This window comes from Elgaria multicarinata, chromosome 10 (genome assembly GCF_023053635.1).
Source record: "Elgaria multicarinata webbii isolate HBS135686 ecotype San Diego chromosome 10, rElgMul1.1.pri, whole genome shotgun sequence".
In the NCBI taxonomy this organism is placed as follows: Eukaryota; Metazoa; Chordata; class Lepidosauria; order Squamata; family Anguidae; genus Elgaria; species Elgaria multicarinata.
In genome coordinates, this window is record NC_086180.1 from 36,314,793 (window position 1) to 36,330,972 (window position 16,180).

The 16,180-nt window shown below is 41.1% G+C and overlaps 1 protein-coding gene across 2 annotated transcripts in view; it reads right to left on the bottom strand.

Moving 5' to 3' along the window:
* The window catches only part of TRPC3 (transient receptor potential cation channel subfamily C member 3), a 65,471-nt gene extending 49,572 nt beyond the window's left edge, over positions 1-15,899 (bottom strand). Inside the window, exons 1-2 of one of the 2 annotated variants that reach the window (XM_063136257.1) lie at positions 15,579-15,899; positions 4,508-5,279 (exon numbers count right to left, since the gene is read on the bottom strand). In XM_063136257.1, the coding sequence (XP_062992327.1) occupies positions 4,508-5,279; positions 15,579-15,841 (1,035 nt within the window). In that variant the 5' untranslated portion in view covers positions 15,842-15,899. Of the gene's footprint in view, positions 1-4,507; positions 5,280-10,287; positions 10,325-15,578 lie in introns of those variants that run through there. The other variant, XM_063136258.1, reaches the window with a different exon arrangement.
* Between the last annotated feature and the right edge of the window lie 281 nt (positions 15,900-16,180).

Sequence of the window (16,180 nt, forward strand, 5' to 3'; positions counted from 1 at the left end):
TCTGGAAGGTAGGTTAGGCTGACTGGCCCAAGGTCACCCAGTAGGCTTCGAGCAGAGATTTTAACCCAGGGAGCACTCTTCTTGGGCAATTTGCTGCGGATTGGGAACATTTTGAAATCGGTTGCGACACATGACATCGCAGCCAGTCCACAGCCACCCCAGAGATTCTCTCTGGAAAGCTGCATTTTTGCAGAGTACTTTTAGTCTGTTTTCCCCACCTTAATTTGGCTCCCATGCAGTTCAGCTGCTTGTGCCCCATTCCTCTGAATTAAATTCAGCATGATAGGCATGTCCAGGAGTGTGCCTTTCACCTGGCTGTGAGCTCAGTCAAACGGAGGTGCCCTCCCTTTTTCCACCATTGTACATACCTTCCCCTGAAGTATTTCTCCTCTCCTGTTTCAATCTCTCATTACTGCTCTGTACTGTGTGTGCCACTCATTGTATTTTATTCTTCTTTCCATCTCTACTCCTCTGAAGTAGATGATCTCCACTTAGTAGCCTGTTTTTCCAAAATCAGTAATTCGTTATAGCACTAAATCGCCATTGCACATAATCACTATACCATAACCTTGCTATAATGAACCAGTTAAATCACGGAGCACGCTAGTGAATTAACAGTACCTCAGGAACTTGCTCTCCTCTCCTCCTCCCCATTCTGCTGTATTTGGTTTTGGGCTGCAGAGTTTTCTCCCACACCTCCATTCTCCATTGTTCATTTCTGTTTAAATCACGGTAGTTAGTGCACTAGTGAATTAGTGGTACTTCAGGAACTTGCTCTACTCTCTTCACCTCCTTCTCCCTGTTCTGCTTCTGTCAGTATCATTTTTAGTGTGAGAGAACAACTGGCTAGCAGACTTGTTGGTGGAATTACTATGTAGTGAAATTTCCAAACAAAAGGCTCTGTCTGCTATGCCTTGCAATGCCTTGCCTTCATGGAGCAGGGGAAGGAGGGAGGCAGGACAAGCTCTCATACATGGTTGATGAGATTCATGTTGACTGGTGAGACTCCTTCCAAACCACCCTAAAATAAAGTGGATTAGAGTGCAGTGTGACCGGTGAAAGCCCGTGGTTTGGAAGGGGTATAGTCCACTTTTTTCAGCTCAGTGTGTTGCTGATGGACCAAAGCTGAATTCAGAGAAAAGCTGAAAGTGATTCTCCATGCATTGCCATGAAGATTCCCCCCAGGTTTCCCAGGACCTCATCACAACATTAACCATTATACCACACTGGCTCATTTGAAAGATTCTACCTTGTAATTAGATTATTTTGTAAAATTTGGATATTGCTGCACAAAGGATTAAGATCGGCCACACATTTTTATTATTGACTGATTACATATTTATTCAGCCCTTCCTCCAAAGACCTCTGGATTTCCCTGCCCTGCAACACAGTTCTTCAAGGCACACCAGTTTGTACGCAAAGCAATGATTTAGTGCAATCCATCAGTGCAATAGAGCAAGCAACATCATCAACAACCAGGCACAACAACATTAACACAGCCACAGCATCAAAGCCTGAAAAGAAGAAAGGACCAACCTATCCCACATATACACTAGTGGCCTACAATGTAGGTCTAGTACTAGGGGATGCAAACGATCCCATTCTAATGTTCACATTCTCCATCCTTGAACAAACACATCAACTCTTGAGAGTCTGTAACTTCTTCTGTCAAAGACAACGTATTTCTCTCTTCCTGAATGGATGAGTGATCCCATGTTCAAGTGTACTTACCTTTGCTGTCATTTAGCCCTTAAGTGAACTTCCAAAGGTTCTCCAATTAATGTGAAGTGTATGCACTGGATAAAATATCTGCATTTAACAAGATTTGTTTTAACTTATCTGTTTTGAAGACGTTTTTCCCCAAAACAATATACTTCAATTAACATTTAATTATGGTCTTACTTTGCTATAAGTAAGGGATTCAGAATGTGCAGTGTATTATTTCATCATGATTTGTTATACAGGTACAAGAAACAAAACCAAAGAATATCTATATGGTAGTGTAAGGATTATTACTAGAGATCTACTAGACCAATTTCAATAATTTTAAATTGAAGCTTGAGCAGTGTAGATGTGCAGAAAATTATGAAACTTTGAAAACGGTCAAAGATCAAGCTTTAATAGCAAAACATGTTTGCTATTTCAGCTCCGCAAGAAACCATCTCCTGGCAATGGAAATATTGTGATACAATATTCCTTCTTATTCCTGTCACTGTCTCTGCTGCCACCCATAACCAACATGGTGGCCCTGCTGAGGCCGGACCAGGCTTCCCTCCTGCTGCTGAGGCTGGCCTGAGGCAAAGCGGCACTTGGCCAAAGAGGGGTGTGGCTACTGAGGAGAAGCCCTGTGCACATTCTGCCCTCGCTAACGCAGCTACAGCAGGAACAGCGCATCCTCCCCAATCCTGCTCAGGCCATCCCGGGCCTACCCCTGAGCCCAGCCCAGCCCAGCTTAGAGAGGAAGGCCCCAACAAAGTAGCTACTATGGACAAACCGCAGCTGGAGAAGTTTGAGCTGAATTATGAGCAGATGGGGCAAGGCAACAAGAGGCTAAGGTAAAACTGTCTGAGTGAATGAGCAAGTGCAAAGCTCTGTGGGAGTTGTAGTTTTCAGTGCGTGGTGGTGAGGGGAGGCTTATGAAAGGGGAAACCAAGCTTCAACCCCAAAAAAATCAAAATGGTGATGGTGGGGAGTAATCCTCTGCCAAAGAACTCTGAGAATTGTGGTTCTGGAGGTTTAGCCTTTCATCTTAAAGAAATGGTAAATGCTGTTTTTAAAAAGAACTTTTTTGTTTTCACCTTTACAGGTGTATCTGTAGTACATTTATTTTAAAAGACTATAGTTCTTCCAGTCGGAATGGAAATGGGCAAACATATTTTTATCCAATCACTCTCAGACTACTAGCCCCCATGGCAACATGAGGTTAACACTAGTCGTTTCTATGACATACCATTACAAAGAGATTTACAAAGCCTAATTCTATATCAACTATATTTTCAGTAAATGCCAGAGTTTCTGAGTTCAAGCCAAAACTACCACTTAGTAGCAAGTTCTGTCACAATTTGCTTTGGTCTACAGTATTTACAGATTATTCTTGCCAAAACTTTGTCCTAGTAACAAAATATGCATTCAGTTACATTCAGTAAACTACAGCTTCATGTTTCTGTTAACAGCATAATTATTGCTTTACTACAAGTTGAAACACCAGAGCCTAGCCTTAGAAGTGTTTCTTATGCTTGTAATAGCTGCATGTGTTGCAGAATAAATTATAACTAAGAGGCTACACACATTTTTCATATGAGATTATAATACAAACTGTTTAAATAATAAAATGTTTATTTACTTGTCCTGTACCCTCTCTTTTTACCAAAATGTCACTCAATGTATCAATTTAAATATAATGCCACAAACACAAAATATCTGACCTGCAAAAAGTTTAAAATTCCCTCAGTTGGACTCTATGTTGGAAGTGCCATTTAAGGAGCTGAATTGCCCTACAGCTTGGATTTAATTAGTTTATTTTAAGCTGCATGTTATGTCTGGGCACTGGAGTGATTCTTTACTGCTACACTGTAAGTTGGACACACACCAATATATCACCACCATCACCCATGTTCTCCCCCCATACAAACATACACGCACACATTTTTCTCTCTTCACAGCTCTCTAAGTTTGGAATAGGCTTCATAGATTGATGTTTTTCTCTCTCCTTACAACAATTTTGAGAAGAATTAATTAAAGGAGTGGAATCCAGTGGTGACCCAGAAGGACTCCATAAAAATGTTTGCTCCAGCTGGATATAAGTCCCATTTGTATAACTGGTTTTGTTTACAACCTGCATCCTCTGATCCAGTTTTTTTATATGGTAAAACCTGCATTAGGATAGGGCAATTCTTTGTAATTTTATGATATGAAAAAGAACCTAAACAGCATAAAAGGTGTATCAGAGACTAATTGATGAAAAATCTGGAAAAAGAGAATAATCAGCATTCTGTGACATTATAATGGGTAAGTGAAAAACAGAATCATAGGTGGGTCATCTATATAGATTTTAACAGCTGGCTCTTGACACCCTAGTACATTTCTGGGAGATGAATAAGCACAGCGTTCTTTTGATAAGGAAATGACAAATGCATGTAGCTTTCATAACCTGTAAACGTCACCGGTCAAATGGTGTGAATAAAAACAAGAATACTCATTTAGGAGTAAAATAGAATGGTGGCTCAGATAGCAGTATTTCAATTGAGTACACTTCACTAAAAGCAATTATTTTCTATTAGAGTGAGGTATTATTCCAGGGGTAATAATGCACTTTTTTCCCTGATGACACCATGCACTTATTAAGTGAAGTATTTTCATTTAAAGCAAAAACGTGTTTTTAAAAGATCTAGGCATCAGAGCTGCAATGTTGACAGAAATAGATAAAACTGTAGGGAAATTGTAGGGAAAGTGTCTGAATCCACTAAAATCAACACAAAAAGAGAAGGTATGAAAAGTGACACCTTACCTTAAATTCTTTTTCAATATTAGCCAGTTTGGCCAGCTCATTACTAAGTTCTAGAGCAGTGAGAACTGGATCTTCACTAGACAGGGATAGGTAGGCAGGACTTGCCAACCCCTTATATGCATTTATCCTTGACCTGGAATGGCTAAAAGAATCAATCTTTTGTTTCTCAGTACAATCATTGCATTTGCAGAAATAATCATGAGGTCTCTCTATCCTTGCCCCTTTCAATAACAGCATGTGCACCACCTCATACTTCTGACAATGAGCAGCTAAAATGATGGGGGTGATGTCCGGGGAGAAGCGGGTACCATCTTCGTCATAAGAATAAAAATCATCATCTTGGAGCTCCTGCTCACAGGGACTCAGAGTCAGCCGCTTGCTAGCTGCAAACCCAGGATGATTCAAGATTGCTTCTACTATTCGGACATACCCTTTGCTGATGGCAAGCAGCAAGGCATCTCCAATCCGTGCCAGATTCTCCTTCTTTAGTAGAAGTTCTGTCACTTCCAAGTGTTCATTTCCCACAGCGAGCTGCAAAGCATTTTGGCCCATGTAGTCGACACAGTTGACATTCAGTGTTTTCGACTCTTCCAACATTTTGCGCACTACAGGGATGTTCCCATACTCGGCTGCATCCAGAAAGCGCTCTTCCTCTGCCGTGAGGCTTGTGCCCCTCTCGTTGAACATAAAAGCTGGACCTCGAATTGCTTGCCGCCTTCCTTTTTCCCTCATCATAGTCATACGCCTCAAAGAAGGGCTTCCATCAATGGGCCTAATGAGCAGAAACAATATTTTATAGCAGTCATTTCCTTGGCTGTGCCTTGTCAGAATCTACAGTCTCATCTATTGCACCAGAATTATGTAGGGGCACAACAGAAGCACTCACGCAGGTCACTGAAAAAGAGCCCAGGTTTCACACAACATAGAGCAACACTATAATGACCCACTTAAAAAAGCAGACAAACCATAGTCATCACAGCAATATTCCATGTAGCCCTCCATAGGCTTAGGATAGAATTGCTGGAGCTTGGCCATGCTCTTCCAATAGCTGTGGTGGTTGGAGTGGGGTGGGAGGGGGCAACCATAAAGCCCAATTAATAAATTATCAGGCCTCTTCCTAGAGTCTTAAAGGAGCCTCACTCCCTTGTCCTTCTCTATGTCTCTCAAAAGGCTGGATAAGCTTTCTGAAGTTTAAATGGGACAGCAAGTACAGTAATCAGCTGATCAACGGTACGGTCCCTTCTTAAGGTATTGTGCTTCTCACCCACAAGCATAGGTAGATAATAGTGTATTATTCTACTCTATCTCTTCCTATCTTTTTGAACTGAGAGCATGGACAAGGGCAAATGCAACAAAAATTTGCCATACATTTATCAAGTGAAAAACAGATAAGGAATCAAGTGAAAAACAGATAAGGAAGCAAGCAAAGGTGCAGTAGCAACAGAAAGAGATTCATACTATATGTAAAGCATGCAAATTCACATTTTGCTATGAGAACAATGGGTAGAGTATTTTATTGATAGTATCTCTGTTTATTCCATCATTAGTGGAATCACAACGTTTGTTTCATATTAAAGTGTGATAAAAATTGTCCCAACATATTTTGAGTATCAAAAGCTCTTCATCAGGGGAAAGAATCTCAGTAACAGTTCACATTGCAAAAGCACTTGCTAAAAGCTCACAACGCTAACAGGCTGAGTATACCTTTTGTGTGTTTCTACTACGTTTGTTTGTGAATTGGTGCAGTTGATTTGTTTTTCTACCTAGACACACTTCTAAAGTAACTGCAATGAAAATCTTTCTCCTAATGATTTCTTTTCTCTCTCTCTCTCTCTCTCTCTCTCTCACACACACACACACACACGCAAAACAACTTGTGATTGTGGAAACAGGAATTTTGTGTAAGCCCGCTTGAAGTGAATGGAAGTTATACGGCAGCAATAACTGTTCATGTTGGTATGAAGTTTAAGTGTGCAAGGATAGGACCTTTTGCAGTCTGTAGTCTCATATCCTTTTGCATAGTCCCTACACAATTTATATTGTGTAAAGACTACAGGCTTTATATTGTTCCATTTATCTCATCCCAGTCTTTCTTCACCATCTCCTCAACAAATACTGGAATATTAGGAAAACTGGATTATTATTTTTAAATCCTATAATATGGTTATAATTTGAAACATTTCATTAAAAATATCCACTGTAGTGCATTGTGCCAAACTAAGACAAAGTACAAAATGAAAAGCTAGTATGGAATAGCAGCCATTTTGCATCAATTTAAGAAATTTATACAGAAAATTTGGCTTTTAAATTAGAAGGTTATATGCTTCTGTCTCAGATTTCAACTAATGGAATTTCATTGCATTTGGTGGAGTAACTTTACAATTTGGCTGCAAACAATTTACTATTTACAAAAAAACAGATGCCAAATGTTTAATAGCACAGCATTGCCAGAATAGTTAGATGGCAGATGTAGTTGTTTTCACTTAGTGCTTAATCACACAATCAAAAAGCTAGTGGGTTTCTTCTACCACTCCTGTTTCTTAATTCTGTCTTGATTTAATAATCTAATCTTAGTCAATACACACAACTCTGAGATGGAAACCTGAAATTAACTACCTTAACGGTATAAATTAGGGTCCCTTTAGGCCTTCCAATACTATCAGAGCCAAGGACAACTGGCAGTGAGCGTCAATCAATGGCTACAGTCATGTTCTTCAGCCCTTCTCTGGCTCAGAGGACTCGGGGTGGGGTGGGTGGAGGCTTCATTTACTAACTTATTAATTGCTATCTGGCCCTTCCAAGCCAAAGAACATCATTTTATAGGACTCCTTGAGCACAGAGAGCACAGGACTCCTTGAGCCCAGAGAACACTCCTCTAATGCAGTCCTCACCACCACCAGTGGCTGCAGAATCAGACAGTGACCCTTTAAGAAGTAGACCGTTCTTAGAGAAGGCAGGGTTAACCTGCCAGCCTTCCTAAGGCTTCCAAAAGCCTCCTTAAGTTGCTTAGACAACAGCTCTTCCTGAATGAGTTCCAGCTAGCATAGATCTATCCAAGGTCCTGGATTTATTTGGCATGGTTAAAAACAAAAAGGGATTGCAAGGAGCTCCAAAAGGATCTTTCCAAACTGGGGAAATGGGCATCAAAATAGCACATGCAATTCAATGTAATCAAGTGTAAAGTACTGCATGTTGGGGCAAAAAATCCCAACTTATACTTGAAGTTGATGGAAACTGACTAGCAGTGACCGACCAAGAAAGAGATCTTGGGGTTGTGGTTGACATCTAGATGAAAATGTTGACCATTGTGCATTTGCTGTGTAGATGGCAAATTCCATGTCAGGCATAATTAGGAAAGGAATTGATAATAAAACTGTCAAAATCATACTCCCCATATACATATCTATGGTGCAACCACACAATTCTGGCCACTGTACCTAAAAAGGATATTGCCAAAATGTTGGGGAAAGTGTAGAAAAGATTCAGAACAGATCAAAGGAAGTACTTTTTCACACAGCGCATAGTTGAACTATGGAATTCACACAAGATGTGGTGATGGCCACCAATTTGGATGGCTTTAAAAGGAGTCTGGACAAATTCAATGAGGACAAGGCTATCAATGGCTACTAGCCCTGATGGCTATATGCTACCTCCAATATCAGGGGAAGAATGCCTATGTATACCAGCTGCTGCTGGAGAACAAGGGTAGGAGGGTGTTGTTGTGCTCATGTCCTGCTTGTAGGTTTCCAATGGGCAGCTGAATGGCTACTGTGTGAACAGAATGCTGGACTAGATGGAATCTAGGTCTGATCCAGCATGGCTTTTCTTACATTTTTATGTCCTGGAAAACCTGACCATCTGGCATAGTTGGACTTGACTCTGCTTCAACCTTCTAGTAAGTCCAGCTACTTCAGATTGACTCCCCTGGGAACTTTGAACCACACTAGACATTACAATTACGAGTCATGGCAACTGTACACCATAATTGCATGTACTGCCTCCAGGATCAGAGCAGCATGCCTCTCTGGATACCAGTCACTGGAAAACAACAGTGGAACAGGATTCTGCCCTCATGTCCTGCTTGTGGACTTCTCATAGGCATCTGGTTGGCCACTATAGGAAACAGGATGCTGGACTAGATAGGTCTTTGGTCTGATCCAGTAGGGCTTTTCTTATGTTCTCATCATTACATCACACCATATTAGTTTTCTGCCCTCCATAAAGACTACTGGCAAGCAAAACAGTGAATACGTATAGCTACTGAAGTTGGCTCCCCTTCTATTTCGCAGTGTGTAGATCCTGAATCATCATCATGGGATGGCAAATGAATATAGGAAAGTGCCCCTAATCATTCAAGGACATTTATTATTATTTAAATGATGTTCTAATGTCAGATTCACACCTTGATGATGTAAACAAATATAATTTGGGAAATGACTTCAAAGTCTTGTCATCTCAGGATAATTAATTATTTATAAGACAATTTCGGAGAAAACCAGGTTCCTGATTTGGCAGAAAGGTGGCCTAGAAACCTTTAAAGAAATTAATTTCTACATAATGCTGGCAATGGAATCCTTGCTGGGAGTTGTGCCAACTTAAGGTCTTCCTGCATTGGAAGGCACAGGATTGAGCTGCCTGTAGAATTCTTTTTTGCCTTTTGGTATTATTGCAGAATCTTGAGCAGGTGTTTTCAGTAAACTTTCTTTAGCAACAGCAAGAAAATGTTTCTGGTTTAGTAATAGCTCCTTTACCAGCCAGCACTGCCATTATCGCTTTTCTGCATTTGCATGGATATCAGCACACAGCCCAATCAGCAGGGCTTTCATCACAAGTTCATTAGTACAGGATTTAGTATTGCCTTTTGCCACACTGACTTCATTAGCACACGCTGCACACTATTGACCATAGGACCTGCAAATTAAAATGCAATTTGAGAGGTAAGCTCTTCCTTTGTAATAAAGCTCGAGATGTTGGTTTCTCATGGATCCTACTCAGACATGGCAAAATATCACCTGATAAAGACTGTTTGTATAAATCTATCCTAAATTATATGGGATAGATTCAAACAGGCTTTTTGGTATAATGAATAAGGAACACTCCAAACAACTAATCCATGCACATCCACAGTCCCATGGTATCTGATGTCCTATTGGTTCAGTACATCCTGTTAGGTTGATTAACAGAGCACTAGGAGCAGCCTATAAGACAGTCACATCTGCTGCTGTAGCAGACCTTCCCAGAGCGGGGCAGACTGTAGAAAATGCATTCCAAAAAGCAACCTATAACATGCAATGGTTCCTTATACAAAAGCCTAGGGTGGAATTATTAAGATGCTAGCATCATTTATTCCACAGGGCTCTTGATGGCTGTCCTTCTCCAAACAAATCAGATTACAGATTTATTTTCATCTAGCTTATTTTTCTATTTATTTCTATTATAATTATCCTTCACCTTCAGTAAAAAAAAACACCAAAATACACCCACGGCAGCATTACAACATATATCATGCTCCGGAACAAATTAAAATACATTATCTTGGTAAGCTTTACAACAACTTCTTAAGGTATGTCAATATTATTATATTACAGATAGAGGACTGAGATTTAGACAACAGTGGATTGTCTCTGACCAGCTCAAATCTCATAATTGAGCAAGATTTCAATCAAGAGCTTGCTTAATTTATAAATTGGGTTGCACGTTTCCTTCCTAATGCTCCAGTGTGGAATTAATAGGTTACAATTGACTTGTTCCTTAGTACCTCTAAAAGCAGAAGCACTAACCTAGCCCTGCAGATATGCAGATCCCATAGGAGCAACTGAACTAGTTGGTCCAATTCTATTTGGATCGTGTGGATGATAGCCCAAGCATAGTGCCGATCCCATAGGGCTGTATCAGCATGAAGCCAATGATCACTATATCTAATCTGCAACTGCATTGCACAACTGCTGAACTGTTTCTGACATACCCTTTGTGCCATAGCGTATGAAACCGTTCTATGGAAGTAGAGAAAATGTAAGACATCTCCCTAAGTCTGAATCAGTCCAATATAGATAAGTACCGCAACCATAAATAGCACCAAATCTCTGGCTCCCCTATTATCTGAGTATTTTAATTGGAAATTAAATCCACCACAACCTCATACATGGAAAGCATACTTTCTACCATTGAGCTTTGGCCCTTAAAAAATGCCGCCTTCTTATTCCTTCCTTAGCCCTGTTTCTTTTCATATGTGTAATATGTAATGTAGAAAACACAAGGTCTTGTTATCTGATTGTTTTTCCCTACAGCCTTAAAGCATCCCATCAACCATATTTAACATGTCTAGGATCACTATGAGTGCCGCTGTACAGGACACTAGTAGATTCAAATGTTCCGTATTGTTACTATACAGAGAATCTGCAATCGCTACATGGAGGGGATATGCAAGGATCTAGGGTAATAAAGATCAGACAAATCATAGCTCAGTGGTACAGCACATGTGCTGCATGCAGAAGGTCCCAGGTCAAATCCTTGGCATTCCCAGCTAATAGGATCGGGTAGAAGATACCTGAAACCTGGAGAGTTCCTGTCAGTCAAAGTGGGCAATACTAGACTAGATTAACAGATACTCTGATCTGAAATAAGGCAGCTGCCATAGACAAATATCTGAGGCTAGTATGAAAACGTATGTATTGGATCTCTTTGTGATTTGGCTGCAACCTTAAGTATACGTTACTATAATAGTAATATTTATAATATATGTTTAGATGTGAAGCGGTATATAAATGTTGTAAATAATAAAATATATTGCTTAAACGCACTAGTAGCTGTATGAAGTAAGTACAGGGATTTTCTTCTAAACATTTCTTTAGCTGCACTCTTCTGGTGGATCCCACTACACAGTCATTACAAATATTGCATGGCACTTGTATGAATCAACTCCAAGTTATGCTTAGGGAGATTCAAGCAAGGGTAGGTGTTTTGTTTTAATTTGTTTTGAGGTACACAAATGAAGTCTGAAACATACCCTGAACTAATTTTGTATTCAATGTTTGTCACCAGCCTAAGTTTAATTGTCTCTTTAGAAACACTTCATTTTATAACTCAAAACAAGGAGCTCATAAGAGGTTTTCATTATAATGTTAAGAATTAAACTGTACGGTCAAATACTTGTGTTATCCTTGAAGACTGAAATACTGAAATGTGAGAGCAGGCTATGGTACTCCATAAAGAAAGAGGCTAATTCCAGATCATTCATCTTCTTATATTTGCATTCTCTGAGGTAAAATTTTCTTGTCTGAAACGATTTATTTCTGTTCAAAGCCAATGAAAGGAAATGTATTATTGCATCAGAAACAGAAAAAAATATATATGAATGTATTCTTGGCATACAGGCATCCACATAATCATAATCTTTATCTCTGTTGGGTATGAGATGGCATGGCACAGGAAGTGGTTGGAGTGGGTGTCAAGTTGTTTGAGAGAAGAAGTAATTATGGGAAAGGAAACAAGCATGAACAAGGATTGGAGTGGGGAGGGGACACACACATATAATTGGAAATTTCCCAATTGTCATTGCGTAATGACTTCCATCTGCAAAAAACCCACCATTAAAATCAAATAGTACAAAGGCCAAAAGAAAGCTTTCACAGTTTATTGTTGTGTTGATTCTCATAGGGCAAATGAGGTAGGTCAGCAGGCAGGGAGGCTATGGGCTCCACTCTCGGCTTACCCAATAGCAATATGCTGGTAATGGACTGTAAAAGTGTATAGACGGTCATCTCTTATCTACCCCTTACGCCTAGCACCCACACATATCACCCTGGGCAACAAGTATGTCATTGCTTTTAAGCACACATTTGAAAGAAATGAATGAAAAACAAGGGGGAGGAATACAACCTGAAAGTAAAGCAAGTAATTTTAAAGTAATGTAATTGAACAAAATACCCTGATCACTTTGCACCTACAAATAGAGGAGAGGTAGTGAGTGCCATATATGTCCTCATAACAGAAGGAAAGGCTTCCCTTACCTCGCGTAACATAGGGTGGATGGGCATGGAGACAGAAATCAGTGTGGCATGATACATCTTGAACGTTGTGTGCAGTGCTTCAAGAAGAGCTATCATAATCTGGGAAAAGGACTCCCCTAAGTACTCTTTAAACTGGTTATACAGAAAAGCCTTTAGATTATGAGTCCTTGGGGGATACTTTGATCAAGATATAAGTCTAAATACATAAATATTTAGCAATCCTTCTACCTATTGCTAGGTTTGATAAAACCAATAGAGATTACCACTTTAAAAAAGCACAGTTCTACTTATGATAGCCAAAGCTTTCCAATTAGAATCTACCTTTAGATGTCCCCTATCTCTTCTTTTTTGCCAAAGTGACATTCTTGACTTTGACAAATTTGTTTGTCCATGTGAAAATGCAAGGAAAGTTTGTAGGACAGATAATTTATTTTTCTTACTGCCAGCTGAGCAAAATGAATATGCCGACTCCCAAGACCTGAAACTGACACAGGAACTAGAGCTTCTCAGCAGCTATTCTAACTGTCTGAGAAAAACACCCCTGACTCATCTGTTTCTATTAAATCCTTGCTTTCAATGTCAATTAAATGTATACAGCAGGATATTAAAACATGCTAGACTGAGTTGCTGTCTCATATTTCCATAAACTATATAAAACCTGAGTGAAAAGAAAGCTTCTCACTTAGGAATTTTAAATGTTCCTTTTTATGATGATTTTATATTTACATAATGCATGTTTGAATAAAGATTCTCCTTTCAGTGTATAAAATTAGGGGAGGATTTTTTTTAGATTTTGTAAACAGGTCAGCAAGTGCTGGGCTCCTGGCACCCAAGAGAAACAGCCCCAAATGCTCCCAATTCTATGACCTACCTCTGAAAATGTTATTTAAAAATAGGCAGGAAAGTAGCTCAGTGGCTGATTTGCAGGAGAGCTTTGTGAGACCACAAAGGGAAGACACAAGGGGGTGCTGAAGAACCCATCTCCCTATGTCCCATTGGAGTAGTGGGCAGGTTATGTTGTGTTTCCAGGAAATGATACATGACCATTTTAAAATTCTGCCTTGTGTCTTCTGCTGGATAGAGAAAGGAGCTACAACAAGCTTAAGCTGCAATCCTATACTCACTTGCCTAGAAATAAGTCCCACTGAATTGAATAGGATTTACTCTTGAGCAAATATGCATAAAATTGTATGAAACGGGGGACCAACAGCCCCATTAAAAGAAGTTTGTGTCTACCCATAGCTAATTTCTTAAGACAACTTGCCCACAGAAGCCACTGCCTCTGATTTGAAATCTAAGATCTGTGGGAACTAACTGTGGTTACTCAGTGGTGAGGGGAACGGTATCATGCCCCCTTTCAATTACTGAATAATTCTCAACTCTTTCACATGTTCCTGGCTTCAGTGAGCTGTGTCTTAAATTAAGCCTAGCATCTGCACTTACTGCATGTCGACCATCTCTGACCTCAATATTTTTTCAGCTTGACAGTGAAACAGAAATCCATTTTTCATCCCACCAAGAGGCACCTTCTAATCTCTCTCAACTCCCAAGAACAATCCAAAAAGATCCCATTACAATGATTCAGGCATCTTTTCTGCCTGTGCAATTCTCTCGGCCGCATCCTTCACTTTTCCAGTCCCTGACATCTATATTATAACAGTGCTTCCAGACAAGACTTTTTTTGTGCAATTGCCCTGTCTCATTCATGGAATTTTATGAGTAGTCCAGATGAAGTTTTCAATTTGCATCTTCCCCATGTTTTCCCACGGCTTTCCTGGCTTTTTTTTTTTTACTGCAGAAAGTCCACTAAAGAAGGAAATAAGGAAAAGCTGCACAATACCTTTGGATTGGTAGCACTAGGAGCCTTCCATTTGGAAGCACTTTATAAGTGTTCAGCCAGACCAGCAATTCTGAACTACACCAAAGAAGTTAAAGGAAAAAGGAGGGTAGCCTGCACCATGTTCTGCTCCATTGTCGAATTGTTTTTCTTGTCGTTCATTAAAGAGGTAGACAACTTCCTTTCACTGGTCCAAGCAGCATTTGCAGATACAGCGTTTGTGAGTGTTCTGAGTTCTGAATGAGAACATCAGTTATCCACAATCCATACGTGATAGTCCCTGTTATGGATTCCTGCTTAATCCAAATTGACTAGAAGAATAAGTGGGGAAGGGGTTCATAATTCTAAAGCAACCATCCTAGTTAAAACCACCCATGCAAACCCCTTTTTAATGTTTAATATTATAAATATAAATTCAAAACATTTATTTTACAAATAAATATCCTGGGTAACTTTGATCCATTTCTGGTTTGATGCTCCAGTGGCCGGCCAGCCTATTACTAAGAAAGACCCAAAATTATGCATGGTGTAGACTGTGGAGAATATGGATAGGGAGCCATTTTTCACCTCCTCTCATAATACTAGAACCCAGTGTCATCACATGAAGTTGATAGTGGAAGGTTCAGGACAGATCAAAGGAAGTACTTCTTCACACACTGCATAGTCCAACTATGGAATAAAGATTTGTTTCATGGGGCAGCATGAGAGAGAGAAAATGGAATGGAGCAAGGAACAGTGAAGACGCACCTAATCCAACTGTTTGTGCAAACTATATAAGAGCAACCAGCCGTACATCATTCAAATCAAAAGCCAATCTCTAATTGGCAGGATTGTACTCCAGAAAGCAGACAACAGGAAACCCCAGTAAGGAGTTACAGAATGAAAGGGGGGACCAAAACACCTGTAGGATGAATACTCACTCGTACACTCTAATAAAATTATTCTTTTTCCAGCACTCTCTTGGCAATGCTTTCATGATCTCCCTGGCTTTTCAATGTGCCTTTCGAGCCACCAACTGCACCCTCCCAAGCAAGATCCCCTCGACGGTCATTAACCGTCTCCTCGGGAGTAGTCAAGCAAGGAAAAGCCCACAACTTTTGAGCTCCAAACCACCTGCAAAGGAGAAACCGCCACGACTTCCTTCCCGCCCAAAGAGAAGCGCCACCATGCACCGCGCAGCCGAGTTGACCCAACCCCAGCCGGCAGGGCCCTTCAGGCGACTTACATGCTGCCCGGCGTCGGCGAGGGCGGGTAGCAGCCGTACATTTCCCGCTGCGTTCTCACCGCCTGGTCACGCTGGGGCGGCTCCAACCCCCCGTTCACTCCTCTCCAGCCCCGGCGTGCTCGCTGCTGCTGCTGCTGCTCCTCCTCCTCCTCCTCTTCTTCTTCTTCTTCTTCTTCTTCAGCGGTCGCCTCGTCCTCACCCTCCTCTTGCTGGGAGAAGGTCACTCTCCCCTGCTCCTTGCCCCTCTTGCCCTTGCCGGACATGCTCGGGCGCCTCGAACCTGCCTCGCTCCACCCGCTCCGCTAAGCAGGCAGTGGCCGCCCCTTGCTAGCTGCTAAGAGCTGGAGGAGGAAAAGAGAAGGAGGGAAGCGCTGGCCGCCCCCAGCAGAGGGGCACCCACCCAGCCGCTTGGACGCGCAAAGCTCTTCTCAGCAGCCCAAGACCGAGGCTCCCGCCTTCCTTCCTTCTGTCTTCCCGCAGCTGGTATGGCCGGCCCGAGAGGAGCGCAGAACGTGCCGGGGCGAGTGCCTGAGTGGGGAGCTGAGGGGGGAAAGGGGCTTCAAGCGGCGGAAGCCGGCACTCTGCCTCCTCCTCCCGGCTCT